The sequence below is a fragment of the Acomys minous genome (assembly GCF_964271855.1).
Source record: "Acomys minous genome assembly, chromosome: 3".
Taxonomy (NCBI): Eukaryota; Metazoa; Chordata; class Mammalia; order Rodentia; family Muridae; genus Acomys; species Acomys minous.
In genome coordinates this window covers 26,186,186-26,214,118 of record NC_140485.1, presented here as the reverse complement: position 1 = coordinate 26,214,118, position 27,933 = coordinate 26,186,186, and the positions used below count along the sequence as shown (strand labels likewise).

General features: G+C 42.2%; 1 protein-coding gene across 1 annotated transcript; it reads right to left on the bottom strand.

Moving 5' to 3' along the window:
• Positions 1–4,676: 4,676 nt before the first annotated feature.
• Positions 4,677–25,652, bottom strand: SLC30A4 (solute carrier family 30 member 4). Its single transcript, XM_084776921.1, has 7 exons — positions 24,884–25,652; positions 17,830–17,976; positions 12,674–12,827; positions 10,962–11,166; positions 9,870–9,975; positions 8,916–9,050; positions 4,677–8,237 (listed from the first exon to the last, which is right to left on the bottom strand). Exons 1-7 carry the CDS (start codon positions 25,272–25,274, stop codon positions 8,083–8,085), a joined length of 1,293 nt encoding a protein of 430 aa, XP_084633047.1. The 5' UTR covers positions 25,275–25,652; the 3' UTR covers positions 4,677–8,082.
• Positions 25,653–27,933: the final 2,281 nt, after the last annotated feature.

Genomic DNA, 27,933 nt, shown 5'->3' with positions numbered 1-27,933 from the left:
CTCCCTCCCTCTCTTTCCCTTCCTCTCCCTCCCTCCTTCCCTCCCTCTGTCTCTCTCTGTTTTCATATGAAGCTGAGGAGTGTGTTTTCACTTTCTGTGGATTGTGATGGGGATCGCACTGAACCAGTACCGTAGATTGCTTTTGACAGGATGGCCGTCTTCACTATATTACTCCTGCTGATCCACGAGCACGGGAGATCTTTCCATCCTCTCATAGCTTCTTCAATTTCATCCCTCAATGTCTTAAAGTTTTTTATTATACAAATCTTTCACTTGCTTGCTTAGAGGTTATCCTAACCTGTTTTTTAGAGACTATTGTGAAAAGTACTGTTTCTCTCATTCTTGGTGTGTTTGCCATTTGTATACAAGAAGGTTGCTCATCCCTGTTGAGGTAATCGGGCAGCTTTGCTGAAAATGTTTATCAGATGTAGCCCTGGCTGTCCTGGAATCATTCTGTAGACCAGGCTGGCTTCGAACTCACAGAGATCTGCCTGCCTCTGCCTGTCAACTGCTGGGATTGAAGGCGTGTGCCACCATGCCTGTCTAAGGCCCTTAACTAGTCAGAATTGTTATTTTGAAGTCCTTGTCTTGTGTGTCAGCTAAACTGCTTTTCTCAGGGCCTGTTGCTATAGGGTTGCTGGCTCCTGGAGATGGCATGTTGCCTTGGGTGATGCTGGCTCCTGGAGATGGCATGTTGCCTTGGGTGATGCTGTGTTTTTGCACTGGGATTTAGGCATCTAGAATTATGACGTATGAGGCGTCTCGTGGTGTAGATAGCTGCTCTTGTCTTTATTGGGTGGGGGCTCCGTTCTTTGGTTGCTGTTGCTCTCTGGATACTAGGCTAGTGTGGTGGCTGTGGGGTCACTGGTAGAGAGTGCTTCGTGGGTTGGCAGGTAACACACAGGAATGGAAACAGGCTAGGAGGAAAGGCCTAGAGAGGCAGCAGGAAGGAGCTACGAGGACTTGGGGCGGGGTCTTCACTGAGAGTCAGAGTCCCCAGGGAGTAGAGGGAGGATGGGAGGGAGGGAGGGCTTCTGAAGGGAGGACTAAACGTGAGTCAGGAGAGACTGGAACTGAGGACAGGAATGATAGTGGAAAACCACCTACCTACCTTTTAGCCCCGTGTAGCCACTGGGGGTCCCGGGCAGAAAATGGTCCTGTGGACCTACAGTTAATACAAGGGAATGGATACAAGCTAAAAGGAAAAGCTGAGGAGGGTGGTGGGAAGTGGTTAGGGGAACCCTTGCGTCTGCACCCCGAGAAGGTGGGGGAGAGCCCCCTGCAGGCAGGCGGGGGGGGGGGGAGGAGGAGGAGTCAGGTAGGACAGGTGTTACCCCCTGTGTCATGGATGAAGAAACTGGAGCACGGAGAAGTCGGCGATTTTGCTCAGTTCTCACTGCTGAGGAGGGAATCAAGATGGGACAGGCCGAGGTTGTTTTGAGTGCGGCTGTCACTGTGTGAACTCACGACAGAAATATGTATGTGGTTTGGGGCAACCTTGTAACTAACTCTAAAATCAACTGCATCTTATCCAGTCACCAACCAAGATGAGGTCAGTTCTGACTTCCTGCATAGTTCTGTGACCTTGCAACGATTTATGCTTTTGTTTTTTTCACCGGGCTCCTGCTCCTTGCAGCATTTCTGAGAAGTTTCATTTCCTTCCTGCTTCGGTGATGGTCCCATTGTAGGTCTGGTCCCTTTTGTTTTGTGTAGCTCTCTCTGAAGACATGGGGGGGGGGCGGGGTGCTGCTGTGACCACTGAGGACCGTAGGGTGTTCACTGTAATACGCAGTTACTTCCTCCTATCAAAGACAAGACCAAGCAAGGATACAACATCCCAGTGGCAAAGCAGAGGCTGGTTAGAGAGGGAAGGCCAGGAGATGCCTTGGTGTCGTTGTTGTGAGGCCTGAAGAGAGGAAGACATGGTAACAGGAGCACAGTAGGACCTTTGTTTGATACTGGTCTGCTGTTCCTTCTCCCCCAGTAACCTTTACCAGCAGCAGCAGAAAAGAAGAAAGAAGAAGAGGAAGAGGAAGAGGAGGGGGGAGGAGGAGGAGGAAGAGGAAGAGGAGGAGGAGGAGGAAGAAGCAGCAGCAGCTGCCACCACCAAATACATATGCAATTCTGCAGAGTGCTACTGAACTATTATTTTCCATTATTTTTGTATGTTGCCTTAAACTTGATCATGATTTCTAACTATGTCAGTCGATACCAGGTCCTTTTCAAGTTACGTCTTACTAGTTCCAACTGCTTGTCCTGTGTGACCTACACTTATTTGCAGCTCTCTCTACAGGACTTTGGGAAAGTCACCTACCCTCTCCTGATGAGGACTCTGCCATATTAGTTCGCAGTGCCATTCCAGGGAGCAACTAAGATAGCGTAAAGCACAGAGCACAGCATCTCAAATGCATAAAGATGAGCAAATACTAGCAGTGATGGACTCCCCCAGGCTAACTTTATCAAGTGGGTCATGTTCTGAAGTCATCCCTGACGGAAGACAAGTATGACCTTCTACATGTAGTCGGGGAGGGTATCATCCAAGATGTCCCCAAACACTGTTTCCTATTCAACTTAACACCCCAGAGCACTGCTGTGCTGTTGCACACCAGGTTTGATGGCAGGAAGGTGGTCTTTAGTTAAAGGACCTTGAAATGGAAGTTATTTACATGTAGTTCCCACAATACTAATGAAATGACCTCTTGAGACACCTCAGTTCCAGTATCATGGTGTCTTAGAGATGCAAAATGCTTCCGGAGCCAATTATACCCTATACCTATTGCCAACACACTGTAAATTACATAATACTTTGTCTTAGGGTTTTTAAAGTATCTCCGTCTTTGCGAAATATACTCACACAAAGCCGCAAAGGGAGAATGGAGTGAACTTGTGTTCTGACAATACTGAAATTGGTGATTAAGAGCCTGAAGGAACAAGAACGTCCCCTGCACCTGGCACAGGTGTTTATTATAACGGGTAAGTGAGCAGTTGGCCAGAGAGAATACATCATATCTCCCCCAGGTTCTCTTCGTGCCCCGAATGACTTCCTAGTCACCATCACAATTCGGAGGCGAGCATCCCTGTAATCCTTTAAGTGACTAACAGGTTTCTCTGGGCAGCACATGGAGGCAGGTGGCAGGAAAGGGGTCCCCCTAAGGAAGCTGAGGGGGCAAGGTGGCCTTTCTTTAAGTCTAGGCTTACTCTCAGGAGGCCTTTGGCATTTTCTATTAAAACAAAACTACTTTCTTACAAGAAACAGCTCAATAATACATTTATGGGAAAACCCAACCCACATACGTTTTGATCTTGTTTATTTCGTGTGGTGCTGAGACTTGAGTCCATGCTTTGTGGAAGGTGGGCAAGCATTTTGCCATTGAGCTCTCCCCCCAGCTCTCATTTGTCTATATTGTCAGCAGTTTGTTAAAATGAAAGCTTAAAAAAAAAAAAACCAAATCAAAACCCCACAAACCAATGTGCAGAAACTGGCAAGTAAAAGACCAATGGAATTTGAAAATGAAACCAGAACAAATGTTTGAAAACCATGTCTGCCGGGACAGAAAAACACGGAGCCATTGGTAACCCTGAGGTATCATCTTGGTGTCCCCTGGGCAATACCCACGGGTGAACTGTGCAGTTTGTAATTTTCTGTAAGTCACATGAATTCCGTTGAACCAGGATGCTGCTCAGAAGATTGTATCTTCTGTAGGTTTCTAAATCTCATAAACATGAAGTGTGTGGGTTATGGTCACAAGACTATAGACTTCCCATTGTTCAGTCTTATTACATTTTACTTGCTTTTTGTTATAACAAGCAAGAATTTAAAAGTACAATCTTTTCATTGGAAGTATGCTTCCATGGCTGCAGTGCGCGTGCGCCATGCAGACTGCTCTGTGGAGACTTGTAAAGAACACCACAGGTGGTTGGATGGGAACTCTTGCTACTCAGATATTTCTGCCCTAGACCCAAAGTTGATAAAGAAAAAAGCCAAAGAAGGAAGTGGTGGTAAAGCGTGCTTAAGTGTCACCAGGGACATCAGCTTCCAAGTGGGAGTCTTGAATTGATATATGCCCTTTCAGCCTTTCAGAGGTACAACGATCTATCCCAGGACATGCAAACTTTTCCTGCTGAGTTCCCACAGTAAAAGCTTAGTGTTTATCACAGCTACGCAACTCTGCCACCACAGCACAAGAGCAGCCATGGCTCTGTAGCTGGATGAGTAAACATTTTCCCAGGGACATGATGGCCCCTGGGACTTGGTGTTCACGTATCTCCACGTTGTGAAGTATCACACTGATTCAAGAGATGCAAAATCCCCTTTTAGCTCTTGGGTCAAACAAAAACAGCTGTAGGCACGATCTGGGCAGGGAGGGTTTTCACCACTGGCCCAGAACGGTTGAGTGGTTAGGCTCTGCTCAGGACTTCTCCACAGTGCTCATCAACCTGGCCCATGGTTGCTTCTGTCCCTTTTACAGGTTTCTGTCAATGGAGGGCATTACAAGTGATGGACACGAAGAGAGAAAGCTTCTTTTACTATTTCATGCTGTCTAGGGTTTTTTTTTTAAAGGCTTATTTCTAAGACACTTCAGAGGGCACTGAAGTTTGAGACTACAAAGCTAGATAAGTGTGTTTTAAGGCCTTCTACCATTAACTAATGAAAAGAGCAAAAATTTAGGAGACTGTACATTTTAAGTTTTTAATAAACCACAAGGCAGAAACAACACTTGATTTACTAATCATATAGGAAATTGCATTTCAAAATTGTAAATACAGTACATATACAAAGAATCTGATCTTCATTACACAGATAAACCCCAGCTTCAAAATCTAAAATCAACCGTATGTAAAATACTTGTTTTTTGGAGGGACATACAGGAGAGTATATACAATTTCTTATACTGTGATATGGCTTATTAAATTACATATTTATTTAGAGAGGCAGGTACTTTCCAAATACAAGGTATCTTCTGGGTAGGAAAGGGGGGCATACTGGCACATTTTAACTCTGTGTTACATTTGTCTCAGGATATTCTCGATTGAACTATTTGAAATGACACTGTCATGCATTTTATCTGGCAAAGTCTCCATAAACATGTACCAAACTTAACAAAAATCAGAAAATGGCTGTTGGTCCCCAACACTCCTTTTGTAACCAGGAACTCACCGACTGGCTTGCCTAAATAGAGACACAGAATACTGAGGAGTTCCCACAATTTCTTCTCTCCAGTTTGCACGCTCCCACTAATATCACAAATATATCTAATTGCAAAATCAAATCCGAAGCCTCGGCTCACAGGATCCATTTAAACTCCTGGAGCTGGAGTTTGCAAATGGAGTTCTGACTTTCCCTCAACACAGTAATGAGATGCCGTGGTCCAAAGATGAACCAAGCCAAATGGTGCTGTATGAAGGAGGCACAGTCTGTAGCTTTAACTTTACTACATACAAGGTAGTCAACAGCAAAAGATGCCTAGAGCTGTACTTCAAAAGGGTCAGATTCTGTAGGAACACCGTATGATGGAGACACGCTTCAGGATCAACATCCTCAAGAGTGCTGACTGGCATTTTGAGAAAGTCAAAGTTGTTCACAGTGGCTGCTCAGTTTATTTCTGTCTCACGCTTTCCTCAGCTCACATGCAGAGATCCTGGGCAGGAGACGATCACTGTGTAAAAACCCTTGTCACCTGGAAACGTATTTCTAAGTCCTGGCTGAACATTCTCTCTGAAAACCGAGAAGCTCGTGTCTACCTGATCCTGACTGCGTCCACTCTGGGAAGGACCTCCCAGAGCCAAATACTGACAGGTATTTGGACAGAATACTGAGCGACGTATGTTCAGGAAACGTGTTAGAGGCTCTGGCAGCCAGCTCACAAGTCGAGCCACTATGCATTGTGGCTCAACAGGTAAAAGGCTGAACTTCACAGATGACTGCTGAGTTAATGCCCTCATCTATGGGTTCTGACAAGTTAAAAAGTGAAATCTACCACTTCTTCCCCCTGTGGACCCAGCGATGCACAAAGTCTAGCTCTTGCTATGAAAGTAAAGCACAGAGACCTCAGGCACACTCACTTTAAGCAGAATACGATAGTTAAGATTTACAGACATTTTCAGTGTCTCTGTCTTTTTTTTTTTTAAACAACCTTTTTCAAATTGACTTTTGGGCTGTTTTGTCAAACAACTTAAGACACAAGTCAGTATGAAAATCCAGATATGCCCACATTATGGTAAAGGGGTGTTTACAAGAAATGAGATCAAATGTCAGGGGAAAATGTTGAATATAAAATGCACATTTTCCCCTTTCTTTGCTAGATACCTAAAGGCCACAAATGTCCAGGCAGCCACTTAAATGCCTATCATTTACTCATATGCTTATCCTTCTTTTATTTAGCTTATATTCTAAAAAAGTTTGAAATTCAAAGTTATAATTTCAAATGGACTCACAATAAAAATTTGGCAAAGTAAACTTTTTTTTCAAAGTAAACTTTGAACTTAACAAACACCTACTGAGTTTTATTAGGTGATCTCAGCTGATTTTTGATCCTATCAATTCCCAACAATCTTTTAGGTAAATCCAGATTTTCGTATTTTAGTTTTACACATCGGGAAAGTCTGCAATAAAAAGACAGAATCTACTTCCCACTCTTCATTTGCACATCATTTGGATTTCTAGGATTTCAATTCACAACTTTTTTGGGACATTGTTACTCCACGCTGATTCTCTAAGGAGCCAAGAGCCACATAAAGTGTCTATGCTGAAAAGAGATCATCTCAAAACAACTGCTGGAAATGAAACATGAATATTCATGACTGTCTCTTTTAACACAACTGCTGCCAATTACGTTCCCTTGAGCTTGGAAATATTCATGCTGCTTCCCCAGACACAGCTTTAATGTCCAAATAATGTCCATCCTTAGTGCAGTTCTTTTGTGCACACACACGGTAAAAAAACACACACACAAAATAGTGCTTTACCTTTTGTTTTCTCAAAGAACTTTCTCACTCAACTCCTCTGTATCTTTCTGCTATGGCATTACTATAAAACCTCAAGACTGTACTGGGGGGTTTCTGTAATCCACGGAGAGGCCTAATCACGAAACAGGAATTCTCTCTGGAGTAACAAGGGTCCTCTTCGTGGGAGGCATTGATGAACTCAACTGTAGCCTTCTGAGGTGCTCTGCAAGGTGCACATGGACTACCTGGTATACACACGAGAACAAGGTGCTAACAAATGTTGGCAGTTCTAGAAAGGATGGCAGATGACTGTGGAAACTCTGTTGTCTCTTACTGTCTTTAAGACAATTCTACATAAAGCACAGAAGTGATTTTCAGGGAAGACAGAAATCCAAAACTCCACACCCCACTGCCTGCTTTTCATCATATGGTGAAGTAATTTGAAGTTAAATCTAATCTTTGCCATTCATAGTTATATTAATGTTTTACTAAATAACTTAAGGACCATGACTACATTATGTGAATATTTTTGACAATACTATGAATAAACAAAAACATTAAGATTCAAAACCCAGTAACATCTGGAAAAATCTGCTTATGACACATGACCTTAATAATAACAAGAGTTATTTGTGAAATAAAACAGTTCTGAAACACTTAGGAATACATGCTTATTCCATTTTCTGGATATTATTACTTTCTGAAATCTGTTGAGGGCTAATTTTTTATAAAAGAGAATACAATTCCAGAAACTGGATGTCAAGATTACACAGAGACAAAGATCCCAAATAATTCAACACTGAGTTTGCTAGCACTGACTTCATATAAAAGGCCTGAAAAAAGTAGTTTTAGATGCAAATACTGAATTCTGAGTCTTCCCATACATCTTGTGTACTCTGTCAAATGAATGAAGCATGGTCTTGGATTGTCTTCTATGAGGTATCTGTAGAGTTACAGCTCATTCTGTAAACAGTACTTTGGAACTTCTTCATCTGAAAGTCATGCAGGTATCAGTCAGATCAGAGAGACTGTCTTTGAGAGACTGTGCTAGACACGGGACTCCATTAGGTTTGCATTTATTGCTCTCAAGTCTGTGACTGCAGGATAAATAAGGCTGTCGACCCCAGGCACACAGAATCAGGTACTGGCATTCTGACAGTTTGCACAAGTTCTGTTCACTTCTTGTCTGTAACTCTGGAGCTGAATGGTGCATTTATACATGCCGAATGTGTTCAGTAACAAATGCTTAGCTTTGGACTGTACTTCTTCCCATTTAGATGAGCTTCCAGGAACTGCAATATCAAGGATATATCACATTATTTATTGTGCGCTGCTATGCATTACTAAACGAACACAGGGGAGCGACAGCAGCACACACAGCACATGCTCATCTGACTCTCTGATTCCTCCTTCTCTCAGCCATTCTACTGCACAAGGCAGTTTATAGGCCCAGAAGGGCGTCTCGCTATCTTGGTCTTTCCAGTCCATGCCCAATAGAGATAATGCTAGAAACAATTACAAGCCTCTTGCATAAAGACCTTATTTATACTCCTTAGGAAAGAACTAAATGCACATATTATTTTGATTTTAAAAAGCCACTAATTTTTGAAATAATTTAAACTAAGAATTTGGCTTTTATTATATAAAAGATGACACAGCACATATATATATAATGTCTTTAAAATGCAGTAGATACCAGTTTGCAATATCTTCTCTCAAAGATGTAAAAAATTTAAATGTTATTATTTATTTATTTCGAGTTCTGGGAATTGAACATAAAGCCTCATGCATGGTAGGGCCAGTACTCTACCACTGAGCTACCTTCCCAGCCCTGGCTATCTTTTTGCCTTGCAATCTCTTTTGAAGAGCCTCGCCGCTCCCTTAAATCTTATCAGGTAAGTCTTCACACACATGGCGAGCCCAGAGGCTGGCTGCTAGGACAGACGTCTGAGAACCCACGGACAACGTACTTAGCTGCATGTGAACGATGGCAGTGGATTTTCCGGAAGTGAGAGACCAGATGTTCAGATCTTCCACAGAATATACATCTTCTATTTTCATCAGCGACTCTTTGATATAATCTACATTCAAATGGCTTGGCACACCTATTATTTTGGAATATATAATTTTTAAGTTTACTTTGGTAGGAAAGTTTTAGTTACATTTAAAGAAAACAAATGTTTTTTTTTTTCCAAATTCAGTTTGAATGGCGTTGCTAAGCTATGTTTACACTTTAAGATACATTACATTCTTACAAAAATTTAGGAAATATTCAAGAGATCAACACATACTTTAACATGTCAAGTCTCGCTAAGATGGAGTGACAATTAAGTTAGAACATGAAATTTATCCTTAATAAGCTAGGCTAGAAAAAACTTTTTCTTCCCCTCCCCCACATGGTTTCACTATGTAGCCCTGGCTAGCCTGAACCTCCCTAGGCAGATCAGACTGACCTTGAACTCTCAGAGGCCCACTTTCCTCTGAGTCCAGAGTGCCAGGATTGCAGGTGTGTGCAGCTATGCCAGCTTAGAAACATTTGATAACAATAAGCTACTGTTCAGAACTTTTGTCTTCACACTTTCAGTAACACAATGTCAACAGTATAACACAGACACAAAGTAAATGAGACGAAGGAATTAAATAAACCAAAGGCCTAACTGTGCCAAGAATCAAAAGCTGCACTCCTTTCCTAGCTAGAATGACACTGAATGTCAAACGTTTTCTTGTTTGTCAATGTTGCAACTCACTCAACTTTACCTACTGCAGGGATAACATGCATGACCCACAGACTGCACAGCCTCTTGTTTGCTATGTACAGACGGCATCAGTTAAGATGCAAGACATGGCTCATGTCCAGAGCATCTCTGACTCAGTCTCTACTAGGTAGGGGGTAAATCCACTGTGGGGTACTAATGGGTGCTTACCTTCCAGTATTATCACTACTGTGTCCCATATGATTCGAAATGTTGTGAAAGCCACAAGTAATGAAAATATGTATGTACAGATGGGGTCGGCAATCTTGTACTCTGGCTAAAAGGCAAGAGATGAAAGTTGTATGACTAAACAGAGACAGACATCAAGTCACACTCTAAGGTAAGTCACACTCTAAGGTAAGTCACACTCTAAGGTAAGTCACACTCTAAGGTAAGTCACACTCTACAGTGAGTCACACTCTAAGGTGAGTCACACTCTAAGGTGAGTCACACTCTAAGGTGAGTCACACTCTAAGGTGAGTCACACTCTAAGGTAAGTCACACTCTAAAGTGAATCACACTCTAAGGTAAGTCACACTCTAAGGTAAGTCACACTCTAAGGTGAGTCACACTCTAAGGTAAGTCACACTCTAAGGTGAGTCACACTCTAAGGTAAGTCACACTCTAAGGTGAGTCACACTCTAAGGTGAGTCACACTCTAAGGTAAGTCACACTCTAAGGTAAGTCACACTCTAAGGTGAAGCAAGACACGCGTTTCCTGCTCTTTCTTTTTCTGTATCAGGATTAGAAAATACTTTTGTAACTTGGATACTATAATTGAGAATCGTCTTTACTCTTAATATTGTTCAAATGCCTTGCCTTGTATGTCTTTCTAGAAGTGTAATCACTATGTCTATTCTCTTCTGTGGTCTCTGAATCCTTCACTCAGAAACATAGGATATTGAAGCTGGAAAGAACTCTATCATCCATCTGTATTAAAATACTCATACTGAAGAGGACTGAATTAAAATTTGAGTTTCTGCAAGATGAGGACCTCAGTGCACAGCCTATTATCCAGTGGTTCAGTGACAAGGTTTAACACCGAGTTCTACAGTGAAGGTGCTATCAAAGCAAGTACAGGTTAATCAGCTGGCAAGGTGACCCCATTGTGCTTACTGATCATAAGTGACTACTCCAATTAATCTCAGATTAATGAAAATGAATACAAAGGCATTAGATTAGTGCCCAGTACATTGGTAAGAGACAAGTAATTTTTTAAATACTCAAACTAAGTAATCTGAAGTAGGATGTGCACAGTTTTACCTTGAATCGTATGATGTATGCAGCTATAAGCACACCAACACTCTGTACCAAATCCCCCAAGGCGTGAACAAATGCAGCTCTCACGGCCAGGCTGTCCTGCCCATGGCTGTGCCCACTGGACGCCATGGCTGGGGAAGTTGAAGGCAGGGAGGGGGAATGAGAGTGCGAATGCTGGTGACCAGACTGGTTCAACAGAAACCCCATTCTGTGAAAAATGAAAGAAAAAGCATATTATTTCTCTAAAATTATTGATAAAACACTTATTACTATTCAGACAGTAATGGAGCAATGCAGACCAGACGTTTAATAAGGATTTAAGCACCTTTTACACAGCAAGTATTGTTGTAGGTTCATGGAGCTTATGTTCTGGATGGGACATCAGAGGTGCAAGGCAGATAGACATTGAGACACAGCTGTTAGTGTGAAATGCCTTGGAAACAGCTCTGTATACAGTTCTGTGCAAGTGTGGAAGATGGTGGCCAGGTGCCTGGGTGGGTGGGTGGGGACTCCATTTGAGCAGAAACTTAGAGAAGTCAAGAGCAGATGGTGGATGAGTATTCTAGGCACAACAGCAGGCAAAGACCTAAAATGAAAATGTGCTCCATGCACTTGAAAAAGGATGACACTGTGGCCAAAACAAGGAAAGCAGGAAGTGCTAAGAGATAAACAGGAGGGCTACATAGGGTTTTATTTAAAAGGCAATTGTAGAGACTTTTGATTTTTATTCTGACTTTGAAGAGAAGCCATTAGATAGTGATTTGTAAATTACAGCCACAAGACCATATTTGGCTTTTTTTGTTAAAGATTAAAGTTTTATTAGAGTACAGGTATACATATTTGTTCACACAGTGAATATGGCTGTTTTTGTTTTTGTTGTGTTTTGAAGACAGGGTTTCTCTGTGTAGCCTTGGCTGCCCCAGACTCACTTTATAGATCCAGCTGGCCTTGAACTCACAGCGATCCACCTGCTTCTGCCTCCTGAGTGCTGGGATTAAAGGCGTGTGCCACCACGCCTGATTCTGTTTTTGTTCTTAACATCAATGTTCCATCACTTCAAATGAAATTGTAGCTCTCAAAACCTAAAATACTTACTAGCTAGCCCTTTTGTTGTTTTACAAGTGCAGGAGCCAACCCAGGCGCCTGTGCATGCCAGGGAGTGCGCCGTTACTAAGCTCCACCTATAACCCCCATCTACCCTTTGTAGAAAGTCTGCTAACGTCTGCTCTAAATGATTAAGTATAATCACATTTTGGTAGTTTTGAGGAGGAGAAAAAATGATTTAAAAAACTAGCTAACAGACTGGTGAGATGGCTCAACAGGTAAAGGTGCTTGCTGCTAAGTCTGACAACGTGAGTTTGACCTCTGTAACTTACATGGTCAAAGGAGAGAAATGACTCCCGTAAGTTGCCCTCTGACCTCCACGGGTGCACAATAGCACGTATGTGCCTCCCATGCAAATGAAATACACGCACAACTTCCCTTAAATGTAGCTAACACAAAGCATCAAATACTAAACAACGCACTTGTTTGTACTTAAATTCTCTAGTGTTAAGTTCTGAGACACTTGGGCATGCTCACAATGCTCTATTTTATTATACCTCTAAGTAAATTTGATTTACTAACTACATTTTAGGTATGAAAATATTTTACAGTCTGATACATGTGTGCATAATAATTTTTTAGCTTATAGCATGAGAAAATGTTGTGCTTACATTATATTAACTGCCACGCCGACGGCTGCAGTGATGAGCATGATGTCGCCGTTTATTTCATAGTTCATGTGGATGGTTCTCTGCACAGCTTCATAGAGCAGGAATCCCATGAGGATGTACACCAGCATCACGCTGACCATAGCCGACAACACCTCTGGAAGGGAAGACAGAAAGTGCGTGTAGCTCCAGCACAGCTATTACACGTCACACCGAATAAACACTGTGCAGTCTTTTACTTAATTTTCTTTCCTCTGGAGGTAAAAGCAAGTGTTATTTTTGTTATACAACATTTTTATTACTTAAAGTATTTAACAGCTTGAATGATCTAGATCTTGAACTAATTCATCCTTCTCCTCTATTCATATCTCAAATTAGTGAATAATTACAGACCATTCACAAGATGAAACTGAATGAAACGAGGCTACAGACGACTTTTCTAACAAAATAAGTACACTTAAAAGTGGCTTGTGATACAGCTCAGCATAAAGCCCTGGGTTGATCTCTGGCTTAGTTCAGGTCTGGAGATGTAACCCCACCACTCATGAGGTGAGGTCAAATGGATCAGAATTCAAGGTCATCATCCTCAACTGCACACTTGAGCTTTAGGCCAGCCTAGGGTATAGGAACCTGCTCTTGACAGCACAACAACAAAAGGAATAACCTATATGAAAATGGGTAAGAAAAGGATGTTTTAAAAACAGGTAATAAAGAATAATTAATCATAGGAAGAAACAGACAAATTCTCAATAACAATTACAATAAAAGAGAATCTTATTTTATTACTTTGTATGGGTGTTTTGCCTGCATGGATGTCTGTGTACCATGTGCCTGTCTGGTGCCTGCAGAGGCCAGAAAAGGCCACTGGATCCTGTGACTAGAGTTACAGACAGCTGTGCGCTACTATGTGGGTGCTGGGAATTAAACTCGGGTTCTCTGGAAGAGTAGACAGTGCTCTTAATGCTGAGTCATCTCTCCAGTCCCTAAAAATTCTTGGAAGGAGTTTTTTTGTTTTTTGAGACAAGATTTCTCTGTTCTCGAGAATTCTGTAGACCAGGCTGGCCTGGAACTTGGAGATCTGCCTGCCTCTTCCTCATGAGTGCTGGGATTAAAGGGTGTGCCACCACCAGTTTGAAAGAAGATTTTTATGGAAGTCGCACAAAATCTAGTTTCATATTTTAACATATTTGCTCCTTTACATTCATATAATTAAACGACTCACTTGGCTAAGGAGAGTAACAGGTGTGAACATGGGACTTCTGCTACATCACCTGAGTATTTTGATTTTGTTTTGTTTTGTTTTTAGACAAGATCTAAAAGTTTCCTGGCTGGCTTGGAACTTGCTATGGACTAGGCTGGCCTCAAAGCTGCAGGGGTCCTGTTGCCTCTGCTTTCCCAGTTGGGATTACAGGTGTGTGCCTCTGAGAACAGTACTTTCTTTGAGACAAGGCCTGACTATGTATCCCTAACTCGTGTGGTATGTAGCCTGGGCTGGCCCTGAACACAGGGTTTTCCTTTTCCTTCAGTCTCCTAAGTACTGCGATCACAGGCATGTGCCACCACGCCTAGCTTCCTAAGGTCTTTTATTCAGCTGAAATAGAAACAGATGCAAATGAGCAAGGCATAGCACACATTGCATTTCCCATACAGAGAATAAACAGTTTGCACCTGAATGGCTAGTAAATGCCAAAAGAAAATTTAAATGTCAGAAAACATAAAACATATAAGATTATAAAGTTTGATTGTACTATAAAATATGAAAATTACTGTACATTTGAAAGTGCCTGAAAACGCCAAAGTAGAAGATTCAAAGATCATGTGAAAATACTGGACCCTTTGTTGTTCTTTAGCACAGTGTTGTTTTCTTTTTCTTTATAGCATTTACTACAGTTTGCGATTAGATTTGTGTCTATGTGCATACAATAGTCACTCGTCTCCTCATTCTATCATCACTCATTCAGTAGTAATGACTGGGTGAACAATGATTTGTCTCAACTATGCAGACCACTCACAACAGAAACATGGATGTGTTTGTAGTGTTGCATGAATTGCTCATCTAGTGTAACTGTTAGCTTTGCTAATGGTATGGCGCCAAATAACAAGCACATTTCACTAAAATTACATGGCACTTGTCTTTCCATTGTCAGAAAGAACTAAACAATTATCTAAGGCATACCCCAGAGATCTCTAAAAGTAAGAAAGAACAGAGAAATATCCTGACTTCCAATTCCTTCCACTCCTTCCTGCCTTCTTCTGATAGAAGACAGGAAGAAAACAACAACGGGGTGTGTTGGATTGATCTAGGACTTCCAAATTAGCACCCAAATTTTATCTTAGCCAGAGACCCCCACCCGCACTCAAACTGAGGTTACTGGAGTTTTCAGTGGCCCAGGGTGACTGCAGCATGCCACGCTGATGTCCTGAGCCTGTCTTTGGGTTTCCTCGCTTTTATTTCAAATCGCTTCTCCTCCTGCTTATCACTCCCTACACCACAGTGCCAACTATGGTCACAGGGACCTACAGTTATCCAATGTTGACTACTTCATTCATGTCTTCCTTCTGCCTCAACTTAAAATCCCATTTCTAGCAAGTTCTAGAACTCAATTTTTTCCTATAAAAGTTCAAGTGACGTGATTAAACCCGGATTAAGGTGTGAATAATAAACGGCATGGAAAAAAAATAAGTGGCACGGATATTGTTATAGATAGGAAGAAGCTGCTAAAATGAGTTACAACTAGGTAGAAGGGTTTTTGTTTTGTTTTGGTTTTTTTGATGTTTATATGAAGGAAATTTTAATTAAATGCTTTCTGTTCCTCTATCATCAGGGGGTAAAGCAACAAACTATACAGAGTTAATGCTGTAGCCAAATGCTGCCCAAGACACATATAGTTGGATCTGACCATGATCTCTGCTCAGCAAACATGACCAATACCTGAGTTATTAACACAAGCCGAGGATTTAAACAATCGAATCATGAACAGTGCCTTCCACCCCAAACACAAACAATGCTGATTACCACAATCTTTACATCCGTGCAGCCCCTGAAGATCTAGAAGAAATGGCACACGAACAAAGCCAGTTACTAAGGTAATCTACACAGAGAGAGGCAGCAAAGAAGGTGCTGGGAGCTGACGTCTTCAGAACGACACTGCCCACTTGGAAGAGAATATTTTTTCCTCCTGAGTATTTGTGTGATTTCTTTAATCATGGTTTCATTAAGTCCCAAGTTTTATTAGCTCTCAGAGTAAGGTGGCATGCCCACAATCAAATAAATCCAGACATTTAAAAACAACACATAAACCTGCTGCTGTTGTAGCGCACTGTAAATAAAAGCCAGAATGATTTCACACCATCCACAGCTTTACATGAAGGACGAGAAAAACTGCAGCGATTTAAGAGACTGTGCTGGTGGCCCGGAGAGGAGGGGCGAGTGTTCCTGCTCATCTCCACTGGCCTTCAGCATTCCAATTACAAATGCTGGTCTACCACAGAATGTAGATTATTAACAATTTATCATAAAGATTAGCCAAACATCTTCAAGACCAGATATTCCAGAGTTTATACTGGCTTTTCTGCATACATACATACACACTGCACAGAAGCCTTGAGTTCATTTTAACTTTTTTTCAGAGAATAAATGAAGCATATTAAATAAAGAATGAAGAATCCTTTTGAAGTGCTAGGCACTATCCTGAGTGCTTTCCAAACAGTAATTCACCTACTGTCCTTATACCTTCATGTGGCAGACACTATCATTAGCATTCTTTACAAACAGAAATGGAAGCACGGAGATGCTTACAGATTGGTAGGAAGTGAAACAGCCAGGATTTGAATCAAGCTATTGGTTCCTTTGCTGCCTCTCAGGGGTGCTTTGAAAACACCAATTAAAAGGTTATAATCAATAAACTGTAATTGTGTGTCTGTATGTTGGTATAGCAGGTGAGTGCGGATGACTGCCAAGACCAGAGGCAGCTGTTAACTGCCCTGTGTGGGTGCTGGGAACTGAACTCTTCTCAAAGAGCAGTACATGAAAGGCTGGAGTGACGGCAAAGCAATGAAGAGAGCAGGCTGCTCTTCCAGAGGACTTGGGTTCAATTCCTAGTACCCACATAGAGGCCTGAAACTGTCTGTAACTCTAGCTCTAGAGGGTTTGATGCCCTCTCCGGCCTCCTTGGGTACCAGGTATATAAGTGGTGAACAGATGCGGGCAAAATGTTCATAAACATAGAATTAAGTCTAAAAATCAAAATATATATTTATTTAAAAATAAAATTTAAAAAGAGGAATTCTTAACAGAGACATCTCTCCAGCCCCAGAAAATGTGATCTTTAAGGGGAGACAGAAAACACCTACACAACAAAACTAAAACAACAACTGCAGTTAAACTGTGTTGTTATTCACTGCTTCCAGACAGTGCTGGTTTGGTTCACTGACAAAGTGCCCATTTCTAATATTCTAGTCCTATTTTCTGCTTCCTTAGGTACAATCTCAAGACAGTCATCAGTGTTCTGTGTCCAAAAAAGCCAAAGAATATTATTTTAATCTCAATTCTTTAATATGCATTATCAAGTGCTGAGCTTTTCAAACCAGAAAATTCTTAATTTTCGGGGTTCTATGCAAATATCTATTGATATGGCCCTTCATATAATAGTTCAAATCGTTATTTTATGTACTGTCAGAAAAAGTAACAAGTTTAGAACCAGAGCTATGTAGGTGATAATATAGATTTTAAACACTTCTAATTAAATATTATGAATGTACTTGCTGAATTACATTGGTATAATGCAAGGTCATCATATGATGAAAATGTTTAATATGGGTTTCAGCTGAAAAATTTAAAGTACAAAGAAGTAGAGAATGCTTATTAGTGAGTTACCCAAATGTTTTTTTTTTTGATTCAACAAACTGGGAGTAAGGCTCCTTATGATGACATCTGAAGACATCTGCAGAGTAACTTAACCACATGACCCTGTACAAACTATTTAGGGAGGCCTAGCAGGATGTTTCATGAAAGACAGCTTTTTGGAGAAGTCTCATTATTTATTTTCATTTGTTTTGTTCACACCCATTTTCACCCTAAATATTTCAGTTAATCGGGGTCATAATTCACTGTAGCTTTACCTTAAAATATTATAAGCCAAAAGAAACATGTTACCTACCTAGGCGATGAAAGCCAAAGGTGAATCTTCTGGTTGGTGACTTAGAGGACAGCCACAAAGCAAGCAGAGTGAGTATGATGGCACTGAGGTCCGTTAGCATATGAAGTGCATCTGTCATAATTGCTAGGCTATTTGCAATGTACCCACCTGGGAGAAAGGAAAGGAAGATTAGCTAAAAGATGTAAGCAATCAAACCTAAAATGTACAACACTCTACAAAACGTAATTGTGAACTAAATTTCTATCCTGATATAACTACATCAAAGTATTATAAAATTTCATGCAAAATTGTATGTATGTCATATCCTTCAACTTATACAGAGATGGTTCCAGAAATCCCTCTGGGTATCAAAATCTGTACATGTTCAAGTGTTTCATATAAAATGCTGTATTTGTATACAGATGCTGTACATCTAAGCATACATAGCTTATATTATTTCTAGGTTACCAATAACATCTAATAAAGTACAATTATTCTACTATACTATTAATGGAAATACTACAAGGAAACAAGTCTGTACATACTATTTTTTCAGCTGACTATGGACGTGGCACCTGTGGAACGGAGCCTGTGGTAAGGAGGGCCCACTGCGCAAACGGTGAAAAACCCCATTTCTATCAAGAGGTTTTTCAAAGTGTTTAGTACTTCATAAAATTAACCACTGAGTTTGCAGTAAAAAAAGAGGGATGGCAATCTTGCTCAACATATTAATCCTATGAATATAGTGAGCTAATAACTGCATTATCTGAACACCACAACAAAGCAGGAAGAAGGTATGTTTTTTTGTTATTCAGGAACGGTTGGTTGAACATGAAATGGCATTGAGGAATTCTATAATTCTATGTGCATACTAGTTCAACTCAAATGGTAAAAATTAGCTTATATTAAGATTGTTATAATAAGCTTATATTAAGATTACTATCTTAAATACAATGACAATCTCTGAAGAGAGGAACAGAAGATGATATTTAGAAAATATGTTATAACTGATGGCAAACTATGGTGTGTGTGTGTGTGTGTGTGTGTGTGTGTGTGTGTGTGTGTTAGACCTGGACTGTCTCCATCACACTCATGCTGATGGTTCATCTCCAAGATGAAGTATTAGGAGGTTAGAAATTTAAACTGATCGTTGGGAGGTAATAGTAAATGAGACCCAATTCAACAGGGCCTCAGCTCACCAAGACGATGGCTTTAGAAGAAGGAGGGGTCTGAATGAGGAACATCTTCCTTACCATGTGACCCTCTGTGTTGCTCTGAGACTAGGAAAAGGACCTCAACAAGTGTGGCCTCTTGATCTCGAATTTCCCAGTCTTCAGAAACACAAGCTGAATAAAAATTTCTGCCTTATAAATTACTTCATGTGTGGTATTCAGTTGTGGCAACATGAGACAGTAGGTATTAGGGTCTAGTACAATCTGTGACTTCAGGCTTCTACTAGGAATCTTGGAATATATCCCAATGTATAAGTGGGGGACAACCACATAAGTGTTGTATGTATGTATGTATGTATGTATGTATGTATGTATGCATGCATGCATGCATGTATGTATGTATACTATACTAACACAAATAATGTTTTTTTTTTATTATTAACTTTACTCTATTTTGGGAGAGTACTTTAACTCATTTTCTTTCTATCCACCCCCTTCTCTCCCTCTCTAGCCATCTGTTGAGACACAGTCTCACTATGTAGCCCTACTTGGCCTGGAACGCATTGTGTAGACCAAGGTGGCCTTGAACTCCGAGATCTGCCTCTGCCTCCTAAGACTGGCATTAGGCATGCACTACCATGCCTGACCCTCATTTTCTAGCTTTTTAATGAGTTTTTGTTTGTTTTCAAGTTCCCTTAAGGTTTTTATCTTTTCCCCTTCACCCTGAATTTCTTTGGTAGAACAACGTGTTCTTTTATAGATATATGATCTTATCTCTGAGGATACTAACTAATTATATAACTGGTTCTTAAGACAGGGTTTGTTTTTTTTTAACTATCTTTCCTTATTTTGGTCTTATTTGTACATGCATACTTCCAGAGGCACCTGGCACAGCTGAATCTGGCCTGCTTAGGATGCTGTAGAGCAGTTGTCTTATATGTAGGCCCTGTAGGGGTAGTATCACCATCCCCTGGATTCTAATAAAAATGCAAATATTGGTGGAGCATGTGTTTAACAGCAGCACTTAGGAGGTAGAGGCAGTTACATTTTTTTGAATATGGAGCACCCTGGTTTACATAGTATGTTCCAGGCCAGCCAGGGTTACACAGTAGCAAGACTGTCTAAAAATACATATATGAATACATGCTCAAGCCTTATCCCAAGCCTCCCTCACTAGAACTTCTGAGGGTGGAACTCTGGGTTTTAACAAGTTCTTTACATGGCTGTAACACAAAGCAAAGACTAAGGACCACTAGTGGTCTGGGTTGGTTCTAAACTGAGGTGGTGACATTCTTGAGTGTAGTAAGCCAGTTAGCTTCATCTGTTTATCTGTTTCTTTTCCAGTTTCCAAGACTTTTGCTATTTTTCTTCTCTTTAGTTTTTCTACCTGTATGGATTTATCCCCTTCCCCAGCAGGCCAAATAACATTAATGTAGTTTAAGAGATATTTTGAGACAGGTCAAATTAAATACATCAGAATTCTTTACCTAAGGTCAGTCTGCATAGCTTTATGTGGTTTTAGTTCCAATAAAAACATGTAAAATACTGCTTTTTCTGTTACCAAGTCCAAAGGATATCTAAGTTTTCATTTAAGAAGCTTTCTTATTTCCACTTTGAAATAGTAGTCCTCCTTACCCTATCTGTGACATATATTCCAAGATCCTCACTAGACACCTGGAATCTTGGATAGCACCAAATGCTGTGTGTGTGTGTGTGTGTGTGTGTGTGTGTGTGTGTATGTGTGTGCACATGCACGGGCACATATGTACATGCATGCATGTATGTATGTATAGATTACACATACAAACCCAAGATAAAGTTTAGATTAGCTAGGCACAGTAAGAAACTAACAAAATAACTAATAATAAAATAAGGCAGCTGTAACAATGCACCATGATAAAAGTTACATGTGGATACATTACACAAAGGGATGATTCATATCCTGGGCAGGATGGAGCAGGATTCTGAGCTTTCATTATAATACCTACAGCAGTGAACAGCTTAAGCATGGGTTGTTTAGTCCTTGAAATTTCCATTTAATAACTCTGGATACAGCTGCTGTGATCAACTAAAACTGTAGAAAGTGACATCACTGGTAAGGGAAGGGACTGATGTAGTTTACTTCCTTGGATTGTGGGACACCTGTTTGACTTCCTAAAAGCTGAAGTTCCTCAAGATGTGGGTACTCAGGTAATTCTGCCTATTTTGTGGGCATCATTTACTATCCTGGCCTATCTTCTTGTTTTGTTTTGTTTTTGTTTTTCGAGACAGAGTCTCTGTGTGTTAGCCTTGGCTGTCCTGAGCTAGCTTTGTAGACCAGGCTGGCCTCGAACTCACAGCGATCCGCCTGCCTCTGCCTCCCGAGTGCCACCATGCCCAGTGCTTAAAACAAAACATTTTTAAAGAGGACTAAGATGGGAAACACAAAAACCAGTTTCGATGTTTTGTTTTGTTTCTGGCCTATCTTCTATAGCACAGGCGCGTATTTATTAGCCCATCAGAAACTTGCACTTTAGTGTGCACACTCATACAAACAAACATGTTTAAAGCAGGCTTTGAGTCCATACCCCCATCTTGCTCTGCGTTCTTTTTCCACTTCATCAACAACGTCTCCCTATGGATCTACCTGGTTAGAGTCAGGATCATCCCCCCCCCCCCCACCTGCTCTCTCCTCAACCCCTGTGCCCAAATCTGACAGTTCTGTTCCTACTCCCTGGAGACCGTTTTTTCCGCCAGTACACTTTGCTGCACTTACTCTGGTTTGTTTCTAGCCAGGAGCTCTTGAAATCGGCTTCCACTCTCGTACTGCCATTCCTTTCTTCACAGAACATCCACAGTGATCTTTTAAAAACTCACTCTCCTACTTAAAGCCTTTCACTGGCTTCCGTTGTGCTAGGAACAAACACTGCACTCATTCAGTGTGGTCTGTCCGGACTTGTCTATCTGGTCCTCCCGTCTCCTTCCTTAATGCCTACCCCATGCCAGCCACACTCATCTTTCTAGTTTCTTAAAACAACTCAAGGTTTTGGGACCTTTGCACATGCTGCTTTCTTTGCTTGGATGATTCCTAATATCCTTTTTGTTGGTGGATAGGGACATGCCCCTATCCCATGCAAAAACTATATCCCACTGGTTAATATGTATATTCTTTTTCCTCACAAAGCTTAAAGAACATCTGATTTTAAATTTTAATCCCTTGGCTGTTTATTTAATGTTTGACTCTTATATTAGGACAAGAGCTTCAGATAATAACAACCGTTTTGTTTTCCATTAGATATCTAGAACTTTCAGGACAGTGCACACAATTTAACTTGTAGGTACTCAGAAAGGAGACCTGCCCAATGGAAGGGAGGAAAAGACAGAGCCTATTCAACGTCAGGAGCAAGTCAAAGGCAAATCAAGGCTCAAAGTCAGGTGTCCTTTCTGAAATCTTTAAATTATTTTATTTTTTATTGGATCATACTTCCTACATAAGATAATTTATTTCTAAGTCTCTGGACACATTTTAATAAGCACTTTCTTTAGTGGTATGCTCACTGGTAAGCTGCCCATGCTTAATAACTAATTTTCTCCAATGTTCACACAAACCACCCCAATTAAAGTCAGTGAGTGGGTCACATATCCCAAATAAGGTATGAAAGTGGGAGCCTTGTTGGGAAGAAGGGTTCTAGTGGGAACGAAGGGGGGGATGAAAGAGAGAAAGGGTGTGTAAAATGACTAAAATTTATTAAAACCATGCATAAAATATCAAAGAGTTTAAAAATGTAATTAAAAATTCAACAAAAGCTCATTTACTACGTCCAACTTATAGCATTTACTGTTTGATGTATTAGGGTGTCAGCTTATATTTCAGCAAAGAAAAATTACATAAATAAAAGAGATGTAAATAGAGTTCAAGTGAGAAAATAAGATGACAGAGGCTTATCCCAGAGAGTCAAAAACAAGTCTTTTCAGTGGTGCCTTTTAAAATGAAATATGACTAACACACTGGCCAAGGGATGGTCTGGGAAAAGGAAAAAACATAAATATGGAAGCTCAGGCCAGAGGCTGGGGAGATGGCTCAGTGGTCAGGTGTCTTTGCTCTTCTTGTTCCGGTTCCCAGCACCCACAGCAGGAAGTTCTGCTGCCTCTGGCCTCTAGGTACTTATACTCACTCACCGCACAGACTCACCCTCATCACCCACAGCCTTCCCACACACAGTAATTAAAATTAAATGACTATTTTTGAAAAAGCTGGAAGATGTCATGTGTGGCCTACTGGTGGGCTGAAAGATAATTAAAGACACTAGAAGACATATACAATGTGTGTTTGCTATGTATATATTCATCTTTGTATATGTGGATATGTACATACTGACGTTTGCATGTTGCATGTATTTTTATTACAGTCTGTTTCTTTTTTCTTTTTATGCTTTTTTTTTTTTTCGAAATAGGGTTTCTCTTGTACTCCTGGCTGTCCTGGACTCGCTTTGTAGGCCAGGCTGGCCTCCAACTCACCGAGATCCACCTGCCTCTGCCTCCCTGAGTGCTGGGATTAAAGGCTTATGTCACCACGCCTGGCTACAGTCTATTTCTTATTGCAAAAGTCAACAAAAGTTTGAAAACCTTTGAAGGATCAACTTGTATGAAAGTCCTAAGGGCAGGCTAGAGTGAGCCCTGAGAAAGATGATCATTATAGCCGAGTTCACACTGAGGAAGAATGACATGACATGATTCTTCTATACAGCTTTGCACCAGGTGTTTTAAACCTGGGTTGCCATGTCCCTTCTTGTTATGGCTCATCATAAGAGACAAGAGAGAAACATGTCCTCTGTGAATGTCACTTCATAAACTGCCACTAAGAAGTTAGCAGTTTGTCCTCCATGTGAACACAGCATCCATGGATCCCGTCAGTCATGGATGGAAAACATCTGAAAAAGTAACACTGCCTCACCATTCACCATTCAGACTTGTTCTACGAACCTATCTCTTAACAATGCAGAATAACAGCTATTTATGTAGCATCTATTTTGTATTTTGTAGTCAAAGAAATTCCTAAACGACTTAAGGTACAGAAGGACGTATATGTAGGTTATATGCAAATAACTCCTCCGTTTTACGTAAGGGACCTTTACATAAGGCATCTCTGGATGAGGCACCCTGAGATCCAGGTTTCTAGAGGGGACTCCTGGAACCAATCCACCTTGGATCTGAAAGGACAGCTATAAAGTAATGTGACGGTAAAAGTAAGGTCTAAACTAAGAACCTTAGGGTGAGAAATCATTATCTGAAATAACTAAAAATGAGAAAGAAAACGGAGCTCCTGCAGCCCCGCAGCTGTAGAGGAGACCTCTAGCTCAATTTTGATACTTTTAATAATGAACTTTCAGTTAGTTGGCACTAGTGAGTTTTGTGAAGCTCTTGGCTATATAAGCTCAGAAGGAAAATGGCATAAAAGATCAAATAACCAAAATGTAGAGAGAAAGAAAATCTAGAGGTGTACATAGCTCTCCCATTCCCCAATAAGGTGGCCTCACAATTTAACCCTTTCAGAACCCCTGTGTGTGAAAATAGAATGGTGTTCAGTAAAGTCCCTTAATACTATATAATTCTGATTCTAAACAATGTCAGGCTTATTTTTAGATGTTGAGAGATTAACCTGGCATCTTATCAGAATCTGTAAAGTCAAGACAACAGGCTAAATCCTACAATAAATGGCACACCGTTTAAAGGAGTTACGAGATGTACATGCAAGCAAGCTATCGGTGGACGCTCACGGGAACCGCACTTGGGAATCCTTTTCCCACCCTGCGAATTTCTCTCAATGCCCAACAAACTTCCTGAAAACAAAGTTTCAACCCCAACTTAGGCGTAGCTAACAGCTGGACAAAGCCAAGGGAAAGTGAGTGGGCGACACAACTCACCTACAAGCTCTCCAACCATGAAAAGCAAGTACAGGACGGCAGCAATGGTCAGCCTGGTCTTCACCTTCCTCTGCTTCAGCAGCTCGCGCCTTTTGCTGCAGTTGTCACAGGGGTCTATCTTCAAACTCAGCTGACTGTTGGTCAAAGGTAAGTCCTGGTCCAATAAGGAGTCATCGTCGGCCTGGAGCGCCGGGTGCGCCCCGTTCACAGGCCTTTCCGGGGCTTCCGAGTCATCGTCGGCCACCACGACTCGAAGTTTATTAAAGCGCGAAAGCCCCTCGTCGCTCACCTCGTCCGAGAAGTCGAAGGCGCTGGTGTCATTTAAGAACAGCGGCGCGTCGTCTTTCCTCAGCAGGGATTTGAGGCGCTTCCACGCGCCGGGGCCGGCCATGGCAGCGGAGGGCGGCCGGCGGCTCCGCCTTCACCGGCGCTCGGGCTCCTCGGGGCTGCGCCGCCTGTCCCTGCCCATCGCGAGGGGAACGAGACTCGCTACGGTCACCGCGCCCCGACCGCGCGCCAGCTCCCGACCCGGCGGCTCTCGGGCACCTGCGGGATGCCGCCGCCGCCGTCCCCGCCGCCGCCGCGCATCCCCGCCCGGGCGGCTCGCGCTGTGCGTCCGGGGCCAGAGACCCGAGGCCGAGCTCAAGGCGCTGCTCCCGCCCGCCCCGCGCCGCTCGGAGGCCGGCCGTGGGGTCTGACAGGCCCGGCCCCCTCCGGCCCCTGCGCGAGGCGGCGCGTGCGCCCGCGGGGCGCGAGGGAGGGGTCGGCGCGGACACGCAAGGCTGCCGCTGGGGGGCGCGCAGAGGGGGCGTGGTCGCGCGGCGCCCCCCCTCCGGCCACGCCCTCCCCGACCACGCCTCTCCGGCTCCTGGGTCTCGTGCGCTTTGAGTCCTCCTCCTCCTCCTCCCCTCCCCACCGGTGTGCTGTCACTAAGTCGCTCCTGGGCTGGGTGGGGTGTCACTGCTCGGAATTCCCTCCGCTGGAGATAGGTCTCGGGAATCTCAGGTCCCATCTTGGTTGTGGATGGTCTGTGGAAAATGTCATTTAGTGGTTTTTGCTTGTATTTAAACAGAGTGGGCATCCTGGTACCTTCTGCCAAATTGGCAAAATTTGCTGCTTAGCTTGGTCACAAGGCTAGGACAAGACGATCACGATCAGAGTAGTTCTATGGCTTGCCTTATGCTTACTGTCTCTCAGCAAACGTGTTCTCCCTCTGTGTTGTTCACTGCTATGCTCCTTGGGCCAAATTGTGTCAACTTACTTTCCTTGTCTTTCATCACATTCTCAAAGGTCCTCAGGACACAAGGTTAAACTTAACACTATTGGGAGAATTCGTTTTAACGTGTGAATGCCTGGCTTTTACCGCTCTCTTTCTTGCCTTTTGAGATTGATAAATTCTAATCCAGGGCCTCATGCATATTAGGCAAGACCTCTACCTAACTGAGCTACACATCCAGCCTGCTATGGTGTTCTGCAAGCTCCTACTTTCCCAGTGTTCACAAAGACTGCATTTTTATTTATTTTTATTTTTTATCTTTTGGTTTTTTTCAAGACAAAGTTTCTCTGTGTAGCCTTAGCTGTCTTAGACTCACTTTGTAGCCCAGGCTGGCCATGAACTCACAGAGATCTACCTGCCTCTGCCTCCCAAATGCTGGGACTAAAGGCGTGCCACTGCCTGGCAAGACTGTATTTTTAAAACAGTCTTTGTATCTTACCAAACTGCAGGTCACAGAAATACAATAAAAATCACGTGACGCACTTTGCTCTGAAATTCTGTTGACACCTTAGAATCGTATGTGAGAGCACTGGCTACTTTTGTATTCCAGAGTGATCCCTCATTCCTAAGTTTTCCCCCCAGAGCTTGTAGTCAGGAAGGCAGGTTAGGGTCCCTAACTCAGGAAGGGAAAGCTATCACCTAGAATCTCACTCATCAGGACACGCTGGTCATAGCCCGAGGGAGAGTCCCTTCCTTTCCTAGCCTCCAAATATCTTAGTAGTACGTTGTTCTGTTGTCTTTAATGTCCTGTTTTACTGCTTGCAATGTTTCAAGAGTGCCAGCAGCGTCTCTTGAGTACAGCCTCAAGGTAGGAGGATGTGGCTATGCCAAGAATACCTGGGGAAAAAAAAAGCATGGGTTGGTTGGTGGGGGACATTTACAGCAAGCTGTGTTGAGGAAGGCTGCAGGTATGGGTCCTGTTTTGTTTTTACTCTTGTCTCACTGGATTCTGGAGAAAGTGACGAGGTGACAACAAAACCTGCCCAGTGACTTTAAGCTATATCCACAAATTCCGTGATGACCCTGCTCCTCGGGATGTTGAGTCAAATTCCCTTCCTATTGCTTGCAGACAGCACTTAGTAGCGGCATGTGGCCTGTGAGGATCAGAAATTGGCAGAAGTGACTATGACTTAGCAGACTAGGTCATAAAAGGCATTGTAGCTGCCAAGAGTCATCCTCACTCTTGGCCCCCTTGCCCTGTGAGGAGACTACCACCTCATGATGAGCTAACCCAGCACCACGGCAAGGTGTGTGAAGCAGCTCAGCCCCACCAACAACCACGCGCAGGAGGCATTAGCAGTGGACTCTCCAGCCCTAGTAAATCTTTGGATGGTTTCACGCTGGACAACTGAAGCTTTTTGAGGCATCGAGGCCACATCCAGGTGATACACAGAAACTGCATAAGATAATGAGTGTTTGCTATGTCAGGATACAGTTTTGGGATTTTTTTTTTTACAGCAGTACATAGTAAATACACTATATTCCAAATTTCTTCAGAACCCAGAAATACTCTTTTATTCTTCCTTTTTTTTTCTTCTTACACCACTTGAGCTCTTGCTCCTAACTAAGCCTGCCCTTGTGCCAATAGCATGACTTTTATCTTTGTGCTTCCAAATGGGTCAAATAGACTTCTGTCAACAGGCGTTGGAGCATGACCACATTTACAGCCCTGTTTCCCTGTGTTTGGTGTGTTTACAACAGACAAACAGCTGAAACATGACTTACTTATCAACATGGCCTACAATTCTGCTAGCTGTTACTCAGTATGCATCCT

Excerpts from the sequence above, each read along its gene's own strand:
- SLC30A4 (XM_084776921.1), bottom strand. The coding sequence starts at position 25,274 with ATGGCCGGCCCCGGCGCGTGGAAGCGCCTCAAATCCCTGCTGAGGAAA. Across the intron at positions 9,976-10,961 it reads CATACATCATACGATTCAAG|CCAGAGTACAAGATTGCCGA; the intron begins GTAAAACTGTGC and ends CTTGCCTTTTAG. Across the intron at positions 9,051-9,869 it reads AGTAGTGATAATACTGGAAG|GTGTGCCAAGCCATTTGAAT; the intron begins GTAAGCACCCAT and ends CCAAAATAATAG.